Consider the following 13,835-nt stretch of genomic DNA (forward strand, 5'->3'; position numbering starts at 1 on the left):
TATTGATGCTCTTTGTGTCTCAGCCATGGGTCCTTTCTTCCCCGACACTAAACTAGTGATTGCACACACCTCAGGGGGTGAAGCCCTCCACTGAAGGGAAAATCCAATATCTAAAGGGGAAACCCAGCTCTGGGTCATTACTGGCATGCAGAAATAAAAAAATAAGTGTTGCCTGATTTTTCAGTTTTTCAAGAGTAGTTTAAATCTGGATCATGTGGAACCTCCTGATTTTTAAATACTGGCAAATAAATCATTTTCTAATAATTGTAAAAGCCAATTTGCTAATCAAAGTAAATCCAACATGACTACTAGAATGTTTCTTATCTCTCTGCTCTACTCTTTATTCTCTTTTCATAATCTCACCCATGCCCCATTGTTCAATGACTATATAAACACCAACTTGTAATTACTTATCCGTAGAGTAGGCCCTTTTTGAAGCTCCAGATAAATTCAAATGCCTACCCAACATTTTTACTTGGATGTCTTGAAAGTGCTTCATACTCAATATGTCCAAAACAGAATCCATGATTTCCTAATCTGATTCTCTTAGAGGAGCAGACTTATTTTATTGTCTCCAATAAGTGACATAATTATGGTTACTAACAGCTATGTGTCAGGTGTAGTTGGGCATATGTATATGCAAAGGTGTATAAATATATATTGGAGCCATATATATGTGTGTAATATATATTTAAGAATGTGATATCTATGTGAGATATATAGCTTATATATGTGATATAGCTACATATATGTGTATCAGTATTACAGCACTAGTGTTGTCAGAATATAGTAAAGAATCATCTGTTAGAAAATAATGATAAGACTTGGAATTGACTTAGAAGAGAATAGCTTACATGACAGTCACAGTGAGGAAGGTGTCAACTCAATATAAGGCAGAATGTCTTATATTGGATGCTAAAAGGCACAGGGTCTCCTTGAGGAAGGAAGGACTTATTCCACTAGCTGCAGGTGGACTGCTAGAAGATGTGCCTCAGTTTTTAGCCTTCCTTGGGGATGGCCCCAGCTGAAGACACTTGCCTTGCCAAGATGGCACCTCCTTTTGGGGAAGCCAGCCTGCAATGACTGGTCATGATGGTGGTATAAAGGCCCAGCCCTTCAGCCCAAACTCATGATAACTCTGGGGGGCCACTGAAGGTCCAAGCTCACCATGAGTTCAGCTAAAGGCTTTGTCCTCTGCCCTACAGTATCTCCTTCTCTCCCTTCCTCAGGGGTGATGCCATGGGAACTCCCTAATAAATGCCCCACACCTTAATTTTCCTAAGTCTGCTAACTGAAGAGCCCAGTTTCAGAAACTTGCCCAATGGCAAGTGGAATGCTTGCATCCTAAATAGTCTGAGTGCATTGCTGGAAATGGCCAGTGATAGGGTTGTTATTTTTGAATGTTACAGAAAAGATGCATACATTGGATGTCTTCTAATGTTCCTTTCAAATGTAAGGTTTTATTCTCAGTTTTGAATATTGGAAATCATATAATTAACATAATTTATTTACAGAGAATTTTACAGATTATACATATTATCTCATTCAAGCCTCCCCAAAACCAAATGAAGTAGGTGGAGTATTAACCCCATCTTACAGAGGAGAAAAACAAGGCTCAGAACATTATTTGGTCCAAGAGTACCTATTTATTAAATAAAGGATCTAGTACTTGAACCAAGCTCTTCTCACATTTAGCATATAACCAGGATTTCTTTCACTATATCCATTATATGAAAGGACTATGGGTTTTTATAAAAATACTATATAACCAAAAAAGATACTAAACTTTTAATTTGCTTTGCTATAACCAGTATTTTTAATGAGTTTTTTTAAATCATTGAAAATTCAGCTGTATTTCTATTTGCCAGGTCTAAGTAATTCCATCCAAGAATTTTGATGGCATCTTTGAGATTTGCAGGATTCCTTTATTATTTCATTTGACTCTATATGAGAGTCTGCCTTTCTGTTCAGTTGTATGGAAATGTTCTATGATATATACCTGGCAGTACATATTTCATTGCCTCCAGACTGCCAGGACCAAAGCCAGAGATCCCTTAGCAAACTGTTGCATGTTAACAAGAACATTACAATAGCAGGTGAAGGAAGCTTTGCACAAAATATTTCTGAAATAAAATGTTAGCAGGTAGACTCTATTCTAGCAACCACCAAACCAGAAAAAGGAAAGCCTAGCCCTTCAGGTTACCAGAACTTGAGATTTTGTGGTAGAAAAACTTAAACAAAAGCCAGACAAGTGCCCTGCTATCATCTTCAGAGTTACATTAGATGATCAGAATGGATGGAAGACTGAACTACTACACTCTGAAGAGAGACAAAAGCATCTTCCCCCAGCTCTCAATTGTGTCCTTCGACACAATAGTATAATCCAAATTAACCTTACAAGAGCAACATGAATCCAGAAGTCTTCATGGACTCTAACCAGACCATAGTAGCCTTTCCATCAAAGACTATCTCATACTTGACTTTACGGAACCCCCTTGGAGGATCTTGGAAGGGAAGAGATTTTGTAATTATGAAATCCAAGTGTACTTTGTTACCATTTTTCTTCTTTCAGGTAACAATGAGGGTTTAGTGTGCACCAGACCAAGTCAAGGGCTTTGCATGCATTATTTCAATGAATCCTAGCTGCAGTTTTGAGTTTGCTATTAATGTGTCCTTTATGCAAAGGAAAAAAGTGAAGCTCACTTTTCCTAGGATCATTTGGCTTGTAAGTGGCAGAGCTAGTGTTTGGCTTTCTCTAGCATCTGAGCTCTTCACAGCTCCACACTGCCTTTTCTAAGTCCTTCAAAATGAAAAACATTTAGTCATCTAAATTTTCTACAAAATGTAACACAAAATTGTAGATCGTGCTATGCCATCTTCAGATTATGTTAAAACTGAGTAAAATCCACCTAGTTCAGCAGCAAGAACTCTAACTGAACAGAAAATAGGATCTTTACAACTCTACTGTGTATACGGCAACCTGGGCTATAGTGTAGACAGGGGATATTGACAGGAATCCTACTCTGACCAGTGGGCTTGCCACTCAAGATTTAAGGAGTCAAAGGAAATAGCTCTAATTGACGTGATTTTGAGTTTTCTTGAAAAGCAAAAGACAATTAATATTTTAAAGGGCCACAAATTACAAGAATAATCAAAATGCACAGTTTCTAGGATTCTAGAGGCCAAAGAAATGGCAGAAAAATAGAATAGTTTCTGTCAGGAGCCAGCATTATTGGAAATACATTTGACAACAAGAATTTAAAGACTATTACAGAAACAGATGTCATAAAACATCACATCCCATTCAAGGGATCTAAGGTTTTAAACAAAGAAGTTAAATCCTCTATATAACACACAGTATTTCTGTAGGTGGCCTAAAAAGAACAAAATATGAACACATTGCTATTTCCTTCCAGTCCCGCAAACTACCAACCTCTGTTGAATACTCCTATGTCAAGTAATTGTGGACAAGATTTGGAGAACTGGTTCTCGCTTTCTCCACAAGTCGCTGAAAACCACGATTATTAGAAATACAGGAAAGAACAACACCAATGCTTATAAAAGAGAAAATGAAATGAATAAAAGACCAGGCCAGATTATGAAGGCAGTGAAACTACTGTTTATGATATTTTAATGGTAAGTATACATCACTGTACATTTGTCCAGACCCATAGAATGTACGACAAACACCAAGAGTGAACCCTAATGTAAACTACGGACTTTGAGTGATAATGAGGTATGAATGGTTCATCAATTGTAATAAACGTACCACTCTGGTGCCAAATGTTGACGGTGCGGGGGGCTATGCATGGCTGGCGGGGGTAGGGAAGATACAGGAACTCTGTATTGTCTGCTCAATTTTGCTGTGAACCTAAGACTTCTAAAAAAAAAAAAAGTCTTTAAAAGAAGATGACTAGCCTGGGGTCACATGACAGAGCTTGGGAGACCTACAGAGGTCCATAGGCAGCATCTTAAAGAAACAGAGGATGAGTAAACCAAACTCCACAGCTCTACCCTGCTACCTTCCAGTCATTTGCTCCATTATGCCAAAATAGTCACAGAATATTTACAACCCTCTCCTCCTTGTACTCTTCATGTTGTTTGCATAGAATTGTCTACCTTTGGCCGGTCGCGGTGGCTTAAGCCTGCAATCCCAGCACTTTGGGAGGCCGAGACGGGCGGATCACGAGGTCAGGAGATCGAGACCATCCTGGCTAACACGGTGAAACCTCGTCTCTACTAAAAATACAAAAAACTAGCCGGGCGAGGTGGCGGGCGCCTGTAGTCCCAGCTACTCGGGAGGCTGAGGCAGGAGAATGGCGTGAACCCGGGAGGCGGAGCTTGCAGTGAGCTGAGATCCGGCCACTGCACTCCAGTTTGGGCGACAGAGTGAGACTCCATCTCAAAAAAAAAAAAAAATTGTCTACTTTAAAAAATGTATTATAAGTGTGTCTATTTTATTCCATTTACTTATTTTTTAATTAATTTATTTTTGTAGAGATAGGGTCTCACTCTATTGCCCAGGCTGGAGTGCACTGGTGCCATCATAGCTCACTGCAGTCTCAAACTCAAGCTCAAGTGATCCTCCTGCCTCAGCCTCTCAAAGTGTTAAGATTACAGCCATGAGCCACAGGGTCTGGCCTTAGTGTGCCTATTTTAAAAGGAAATACTCGCAAAGTAATGAGTCAGTAAAATCTATTATTGAACATTTTAGTTGCAAAATTAACAGTTACTGATGTTCACTCTACAAAAATTGGTCTATAATATTTCCTTTTTGCAGCAAAGTTTAGCATAGCGAGCAGTAATTTTAGCACGTATAAAAAGTATTAAAAGCTGTGTGATGGGTACATGAAGGATTATTACGTTATTATCTACTTCTGTACCTGTTTGAAATTCTCTTTGATATAAAGATTTTCTTTAAAAACAAAAAAAACTGAACTATAAAACCTGCTTAATGTACCAATAACTCTACATAAGGCAATTTAATTGCTGTCAGATTGTGTTATTATAGTCATAGAAAAATATTCTATATTCTATAGCACCATCATCCTAAAGCATAGCACAGTATTTAAGGATCTGAGTTCAGGAATCAGACTGCCAAGGTGCACTCCACATACTTCACTTCTTAGCTATTAAAACCTTGGAAAAGTTATTTTGCTTAAGCTCCAATTTCCACACCCAGAAAGGGAATAACATCACCATAAAGCCATTATGAGAATTAAATGACATAAAATGTGTGTAAAGTCACAGCACAATGTCTGCCTCATAATATGTGTTCAATAAATATAAGCTACTATTAATATTGCAAGGTTCTCATAGATATTAAAGTTAAAAGAAGCAGTAAAGCCAATAAAGAGCTCTAATCTATAGATGGGGAATGAGTTCAGAGAGTCACAATTCAGAAATCAAAAAACATTTCCCCATTCTAGTGTATTCCTAAATTTTTCCTATTAGAAGATATTTTATATAATAAGTTAGAATATATTTATTAATAAATTAGAATATATTTATTAGAATATATTCTAATAAATTAGAATTTAGAATTTATGAAAATTTTACAAAAATAAAAGAAATTGTAAAATCCTAGCATAGTCTTTTAACACCAGTTAAATAATCCAAAGAAAGTTTTGCCATTGATTCAATCAATCAGTTGTCAAGTTGACTTTGGGTTTTACTTCTCACCAGGCCTTCTGGTGGCACCTCCTCTGTGGCCTGTCTCACACTTAGCCAAAGATAAGTGGGTTATTTGGATTCTCTCATAGTCTCCCCTGCATAGATACATGGAGAACTACCTGAACAGCTAGTCTTTTCCTTTCATTTGCCACAAAGGTCGCTATTTCTACTGACAACACCACTAGGTGTGAAGTTTTTCCACACTGTGCACCAAACTAAATGATCCCCTTTTGGCAGGGAAGCTGCTGGTTTTCATGTTCAGCAGTGCCCTCATAAATTTCTCAACAGATCCATCTTGGGAATGGGGTACAGAAGACATGGAAAGGAGAAGCCCCAGATAAGAATGCCATAGACTCCCATTGCTCCTACTAACTTACATTCAGCATGTTTTTGTGGATAATTGCTTCTCAATTTGTTGTATGTCTTTGGTGAATTTTAAGAGCACTGAAATGGTTGTTTTAGACCATACTGTCCAGTTTTATTATTGTATAATATTTTATTAGAAAAAAATTAAAACATACAATGTTTATCACGAAGGTAAATAGTAAGACATGTTCTAAATTGTCTAACTGGTTGCCATTATTATTAGTATTTTGTTTTGTAGACAACAATTATATGCAAAATAAAATGTTCATCCAATCTCAATGCAATATTGGCCCTTGTCTAGACAGTGTTTTTATGAGGAGTTACATTATCTAATATTTGAATTATTCAAGTTCCTTAAAATGTAAGGATTCCAAAAGCTGGTACTAAATAATAATTCATTATTTAGAAGCTCCTTTATCTCAAAAATATGTCTTTTCTGACAGATCATTAGGACTATTGTTTTTTAAAAAAACAGGATGCTAGACATGTACTGCTAGAAAGAGTGTATGATGATTGGATAAAATTAAATATCTCTGTGAACATAATTATAAAGAACCAGGTTGAGACATGAAAAATAAATATGTTTGACTGCAGAACCCAGAGTTACAAAAAATATTTGTACTCTGCTGGAGATGCTCTCTCTTAGACAAAATTGTCAAAAAGGAACTTCACCAGGATTAAGTGCAAGCCTGTGTATGCACATTCAGGATGCACTAAACTGTAGTTCAGCCAATCCCTTTATTTTCCAATCCATTGTTCACCCTAATCACAGTCAAACTAATCACAAGATGAATCCATAAGATAATTAAAGCAACCTAAATTAATGGATCATTTTTACTCAGTCTCATTCATTTTAAACATCTGACATAATTACAATTTACAGCTTTCTCTTTGTATTAGAGTGGATAGCTGTTAGAACTTAAGCAGAATTAGCTGAAAGGAACTGGAAGATGCAATAAGTGTGATATTATGTTACGAACTGTTTTCATGTAATTTTTCTGATCTTTAAATAAAGTAACAAAGTTAATGAATGTGTTCACATAATGATCTGCCAACAACTTGAATGGTCTTAATAAAGTGACAATCTGCAAGAAAAAGCAAAAGAGGTTACACAACTCCTCACTGCTCTGGAAAGAAGTCTAGAAAGGTGCCAAAATTGCAATAATTTCATGGGAACCAAACAAAAAAAGTAATGATTTTTAAGGCTAAAATTGCACCCTACATTCTCAATATAGTAAAATTGGTATTTAGAAGTGTTTTCTTTCTTCCAGATATTGCAAGTTCCAAAATGAGTGAACAGAAAGATGCAGAGCCATGTAGAAAATATTCTTTCATGAAGAAAAATCCAGCACATTACAATGATGCCCTCTGCTGTGATTTTTGATACTACACCAAATAGCCTCATTTCCAATATGTCTCATTGTCTTTGCAGTGCCAATACTTCCAGAAAGCTTTGAGGAAAAAATGACTTAAATCCTTCTATAAAGTTAGTGATCTCCAGGATCTTTTAAAAACTGAAGTGATTGATGCTGGGTAATGTTATTCTGAACATGGTGTTTGAGCCACATAAACTTCAGTAAATCCCTTAGTGACAGCATTATTTATTTAAGAACATATTTTCATTTATTTTGTATTCTATTTAAATAGTTCCAAAAGAAGATGATATTCACACCAAATGGTTTCTGTAATAACAACTGCTGACCCAATTCGATAGCCAAAAAAAATTTTTTTTTTACTTAGAAATTTTTGTGTCTCAAATGACCTTTCTACTAAAGTGTCTCCATTTCCTGGGAAAATATATCAAGAAGCCCAGAAAATTAACCCCAAAATTCATATGAGACTAAAATCAATGCCATTTGAGTATCATTTCTTAATTGCCAAAAGCAGATGTGGACTTACAAGGAAGTGAATAAAGCCTCTTTTGCAAGGTCCCTTTTAAGTGTTAGGAGTGGACGGGAGTTGTGAAGTATTTCATGTGGGGAGGAGAAGTCAGATTGCATTGTGGGAACATTTCTACATAAGAATTTCTGGTCAATTGCATCAAGATAGCTTAGGGGATAAAGAAAGAGACCTGAACCTCTAACAGTCAAGTAAATTGTAATGATTTCTTTTCCTAAGTTAAATATTTCATGCCTGTTTGTTGTTGCTGTTGTTGTTATTGTTGTTTTTCTTAAAGAGGGCCACAAAAAAAAAATTGTATAACAGGACCGACAAAACCTGAATTGGCTGTTAGACAGTACAATACTACCCAGTACAATCCTGCTCAGAATACGTTATTTTATTTTTACTGGGGTCATCTTGTACTAATAGAAATTATTTTAGGGGCACTTTTGAAACCAAGGCTAAATCATAGCTTTAAAATGCATTGGTAAAATACTTTATACAATTAAGGGAAAGAAAGAGAACTAATATATTCCCAACAGTGAAGCCACCCAGCGTTCAGGGGCCTCTAGCTGTTGATATCTATGTAGGGGTTAAAAGTACTGGCTATGGAGCCAGGCTACCCTGGATTTCCATTCTGAGTCCATCATTCCCTATCTATGCCACCTTTGGTGAGTCACTCATGCCCTGCAAATAGGAGGCATTCAGTAACTATCTGTTGAGTGAATGAATAAATAATGCATCAATCCCACACACTGTCCAGAAAACTTTATCAAATACAGTAGTTCAATTTAATTCCATTTTAAAAACTATTTGTTGCACATCCTTTAGGGAAAAAGTTTGGACAAAAGGGTGGGAGGGGATGCAAGAGTTTAAGCAAAGTGTCGTTTGGGTTTAAAAAGAGTACTTAAATTTGGTTGAGGAGATTGGAAAAGGTTTCATGGAGCAAACAGCATTTAGGGAAGAGCCCTGAGATTATTAGGATTAGATCTGGGCGATGTGAAAGATAAAGCAGGCTGGAAGCATTTCAGGCTGAGGAAGCAACACAATAAGCCAAGACCCAAAGACGAAAAAAAATGCAGCGAGTATGTGTTTGGGGAAAAATCAGCAGCCCCACTGGCTTATGGCAAAAGAATTCATGGGAGACTGGATTGGAAGCTATTCAGGGTCATACCACCACTTCAGTCACTGATCCTCCCCATTTTGGAGATGCTGAGAACTTCCCTATAAGTGAAGGTTCACCCAACCACCATTATAAGTTACACTTGACTTTCTTTATAGACAGTGCCTTTATTTAACTGATACGAAGAAGTATGGGACTCAGTAAACAATTAATAAATTATAATTAAACTCTTCTTGTTCCAGTATTGAAAGGGAATTTTTTAATTCAAGCTTTTGTCCAAGTACGGGTTATCCATATCTTTTTTGAATAGCGACTTCTTTCACATAGAGATCATTTGAATTTCAAAGTTCAAGTTGAAGCTATTGACTGGAAGACTGAAAGGGAAGGAAGCGTAATGGGCGTTGGGTTAACAACATAAGTTTTGTTCTAGGTTATTAGAAGGGAAATTGTTCTCCAGGCAAATTTTGACAAAGTTGGATGAGTAAATGAAAGAAATGCCATTCTAGTTGGTACATATAAAAAGTAACTGCCTTGGGCCAGACTTCAGTTTCAAATTGGCCTCCAACACTTACCTGTAGTGTGGTCTTGGGCAATTCATCTAACCTCTCTATGCCTTGATTTCCACTTGTATAAAATGAGAAGTACAATCACAATAATAAAATATGCCAGCAGTATACTGTATTACTATCCACCTGTGGGAGGAGTATGTATTTTCACTCCACTGTCTTTGGACCTGGCCATGTGATGTGTTTTGCCCAGGGGAATGTGACATTTGCCACTCCTTTTATTATGAGAACAGCATGCTCCTAAGGAGGCTGCTCTTTCAGTCGGCATTCTAGAACAAAGAGGACACAGGAAGCAGAGATGCAGCTGATCTACAGCTTACATAAAACCTGAATGATAAATAAACTTTGTCATTGTAAGTCACTGAGATTTGCGAGTTGTTCCTGCTGCAAAGCCAAGTAATACACTGTGCCACCCACCTCACATATTTGTCTTAAGCGAACTTTAAAAATGTTTTAAAGCACTTTATAATGTTCTGTGCCCATCTATGTCTCAAAGCAGCTCCTTCTCTCGCCATAGATTGATGCAGGTCAGAAAAGTTAGAAACAGCACTAACTTATGTGAGACAGTAAAGTGGGAATACCTACTTTCAAAGCTGCACCTCCCTCTCCTGCCCTTCTGCCATTGGTTCCCAAATTCGTTGCTACTGCCCCGTTAGGATTATACTCAGTTCCTATCCCATATCCTCATAAAACAAAATAATCGCACAGGTTTTGTTATTTGTGATGTGAACTCTCATAAAAATATTGAAATGGTACCACTTTTTCTGCTAGTGTTGGCCCCAATTCTCTTTGAGAAAATGCTCAGAACTGCCGGCGTCTGTTTCTTCTCTCTATTTTGGTTAAATTTTACTTGAATCCTTCATTTAGTCAATTTTGCCAGAACTTCTCTGTGGAATCCTATTTAAATTCAAAGCACTCTATGAAAAAATTTCAAACGGATCGCTTAAAAAACACACACACACATTTCAATTTAACTAGCAGTAAGTAACTCTTGTTGACTAAACTCAATAAAGAAGCAACCACTGAGACCACAGAGAAAAAGCCCAAGGGGTGGCACCCCGACTGGCATTAACCCAGGGAGACGTGATGGCTAGGGAAGTAGGTGGGACAATGACTGGGCCCGAAAACAAGAAAATCTTTGTTATAAAAGCCTCCCATTTCTGCACAATTAAGTTGAAAGAAGGTGAGCTTCGAGTTACATAAGCCTAGGCAGTTTTGGATTCCAGGTAGCCCACAATCTCTTGCAACCTTAGGCCGCTTACCTGAGACTTAGCCTTTCTTACCCAACGAATCAGGGAAAATAAAGCTCTTACAAGACGAGCAAGCTCGTGTTAAATGGAATAAGGTGAGTGGAACACCTAACAGAAGACTCAAACATTAATAGCGTCTCCAACAATTCTCAATTTGTGGTTGGCTGAGGCGGAGGAACAAGATGGCGGCGCCGGCGGCGTGACTGGGCCCTCGGGCCCACAGCCGTTGGCAGCGGTGGCAGCGGTATCGCTGCCGCAACTCGCTGTGCCCCCTTTCTCAGCCCGCAACGTCGCCGCGACAGCGAGGCAGCGACCGCCACCCAGAAAGAGGTGGTGGCCCAGCCTGGCAACCTTGAGAAACCATCGAAAACTGTGGCCTGGCGGAAACCCTGGTGTGCTCTGGGGATCAGGCTGACTCCAGGCCCTGTAACACCGGGAAAGGCCTCGGTGGCCATTTCCAGCAGCCCTCACCCTCAGCTTTGTGGGCTGGCGGGCTCTGGAGGCCTCCATCCTCCCCTAGAGGGGTCAGGGCTGAGCCCAGCCTCCATCTTTGCCTCTCAGGATGGCAAACAACAGCGGCTCCAAGGCCGAACTCGTTGTGGGAGGGAAATACAAACTGGTGCGGAAGATCGGGTCTGGCTCCTTCGGAGACGTTTATCTGGGGATCACCACCACCAATGGCGAGGAAGTAGCAGTGAAGCTGGAATCTCAGAAGGCCAAGCACCCCCAGTTGTTGTACGAGAGCAAACTCTACACGATTCTTCAAGGTGGGGTTGGCATCCCCCACATGCACTGGTATGGTCAGGAAAAAGACAGCAATGTGCTAGTCATGGACCTTCTGGGACCCAGCCTCGAAAACCTCTTTAATTTCTGTTCAAGAAGGTTCACCATGAAAACTGTACTTATGTTAGCCGACCAGATGATCAGCAGAATTGAATACGTGCATACAAAGAATTTTCTACACCGAGATATTAAACCAGATAACTTCCTGATGGGTACTGGGCGCCACTGTAATAAGTTGTTCCTTATTGATTTTGGTTTGGCCAAAAAGTACAGAGACAACAGGACCAGGCAACACATACCGTACAGAGAAGATAAACACCTCATTGGCACTGTCCGATATGCCAGCATCAATGCCCATCTTGGTATTGAGCAGAGCCGCCGAGATGACATGGAATCCTTAGGCTACGTTTTCATGTATTTTAATAGAACCAGTCTGCCGTGGCAAGGACTAAAGGCTATAACAAAAAAACAAAAATATGAAAAAATTAGTGAGAAGAAGATGTCCACCCCTGTTGAAGTTTTATGTAAGGGGTTTCCTGCAGAATTTGCCATGTACTTGAACTACTGTCGTGGGCTGCGCTTTGAGGAAGTCCCAGATTACATGTATCTGAGGCAGCTATTCCGCATTCTTTTCAGGACCCTGAACCACCAATATGACTACACATTTGATTGGACGATGTTAAAGCAGAAAGCAGCACAGCAGGCAGCCTCTTCCAGTGGGCAGGGTCAGCAGGCCCAAATCCAGACAGGCAAGCAAACTGAAAAAAACAAGAATAATGTGAAAGATAACTAAGCGTGAATGAGGAACAGAAGAAGCAGAGCAGATGATTCGAGCAGCATTTGTTTCTCCCCACATCTAGAAATTGTAGTTCATATGCACACTAGCTAGTGGCTGTGGAAAACCATTTACTTGGTGTAAAAACTTTATTTCAATATAAACTGACTCTGGGGAGCGTGGGTGATGCTGTATCCCAAGGTGTAGCCGCTGTAATTGTGAATATTAACTGAGGTAATGAAACATGGTGTCTGGTTTTCTATTGCATTTATTCAAATAGAAAAATTAACTAAATGGTTGACACACACGAATTGGTGGAGACATTGTCCATATGCCAATTTCTTGTTAAAACCTTTTATTTTGAACTAGACTGCTTTGAGATCTCATTTCAGAAGAGCAGTCTTCAGCCACAGCTGTGAAGGTTGTAAATGCTTACAATTGAGCATTTTTAGGGTTTCTCCATCCCTGGGGTCTGCAAATTGTTCACATGAAAAGCATTCTTAAAATGGTTGGCTTCTTGTTTGCAAGCCAGCTGATCTGGTAGCAACCAAAAATTCCAGTTTTGAGAATAGGAAAGATTCTGCCTGCTTACCTGTAAAGACATAAGAAAATCTTAGTAACTACCAGATTATCTTTAGAATTCCACATTAACTTTATCATGTTCTCGGTATTATAAAAACAACAACAACCATATTTGTCACAGAAAGTTAACATCTTACAACTGAACATGTATGTACATTGTTTAGATAAATGTAATCACTGTAAACACCTATATGATCTGGGATTTTGTTCGTATTTTGAAACGGGAGCTTTTATGTTTTACAAGTTCACTAAAAACAAAACCGTTTCTGTAAGGAAATGATACTTTTTTAAACAACAGCCAAAAAATGCCTTGCTGATTCACTAGGAAATAAAAATCTCCCCAATTTTTTAATAGTCAACTTAAAGTCATTTGTTACATGATATTCCTTTGCAAGTAAATTTTATTTCATGACATAACTTTTTTCAATGTTTTTATTCTAAAGTAATTGTTTTGTATGAAGAGGAAGTGTATTCTTTCATTTTTCTTTTTCTAATGACTTGTGGTACAGTATCTAGTACTGCAACTGTCAGAACTTGGTATTGTTACTTCTTCCACTGACTAATAGCTGAGCTGATTTCAAATAAGAATACAAGCATTGAAGGGTTTAACTACAAGACATTGTTGTTTAAAATACTTGTGAAATGGCTAAAAGCAGTTGACTTTTACCCTTGGAGAGCACACTGTGTAAGGTTCTGTGATCACTGACCCTCCCTAACCCCCATCTGTTTCTCTGAATTATCTGTGTGTGTGCGCTTCTTCTCAATCTTTCTGCACCTTCTTTTTTTTTCTCTGACGCAAATTAAAGGAAAACTCATTTTCCTTTTAATTCTTTAAA

The 13,835-nt window shown here is 38.4% G+C and overlaps 1 protein-coding gene across 1 annotated transcript; it reads left to right on the plus strand.

Annotated features, from left to right (window-relative positions):
* Positions 1 to 11,018: 11,018 nt before the first annotated feature.
* Positions 11,019 to 13,413, plus strand: CSNK1A1L (casein kinase 1, alpha 1-like). The gene has a single exon (XM_011943006.1). The coding sequence runs from the start codon at positions 11,422 to 11,424 to the stop codon at positions 12,433 to 12,435; it is 1,014 nt and encodes a 337-aa protein (XP_011798396.1). The 5' UTR covers positions 11,019 to 11,421; the 3' UTR covers positions 12,436 to 13,413.
* Positions 13,414 to 13,835: the final 422 nt, after the last annotated feature.

This window comes from Colobus angolensis, unplaced genomic scaffold (genome assembly GCF_000951035.1).
Source record: "Colobus angolensis palliatus isolate OR3802 unplaced genomic scaffold, Cang.pa_1.0 Scaffold214, whole genome shotgun sequence".
Taxonomy (NCBI): domain Eukaryota; kingdom Metazoa; phylum Chordata; class Mammalia; order Primates; family Cercopithecidae; genus Colobus; species Colobus angolensis.

Bases quoted from the DNA above. Each gene is read 5' to 3' on its own strand.
- CSNK1A1L (XM_011943006.1), top strand. From the start codon at position 11,422: ATGGCAAACAACAGCGGCTCCAAGGCCGAACTCGTTGTGGGAGGGAAA.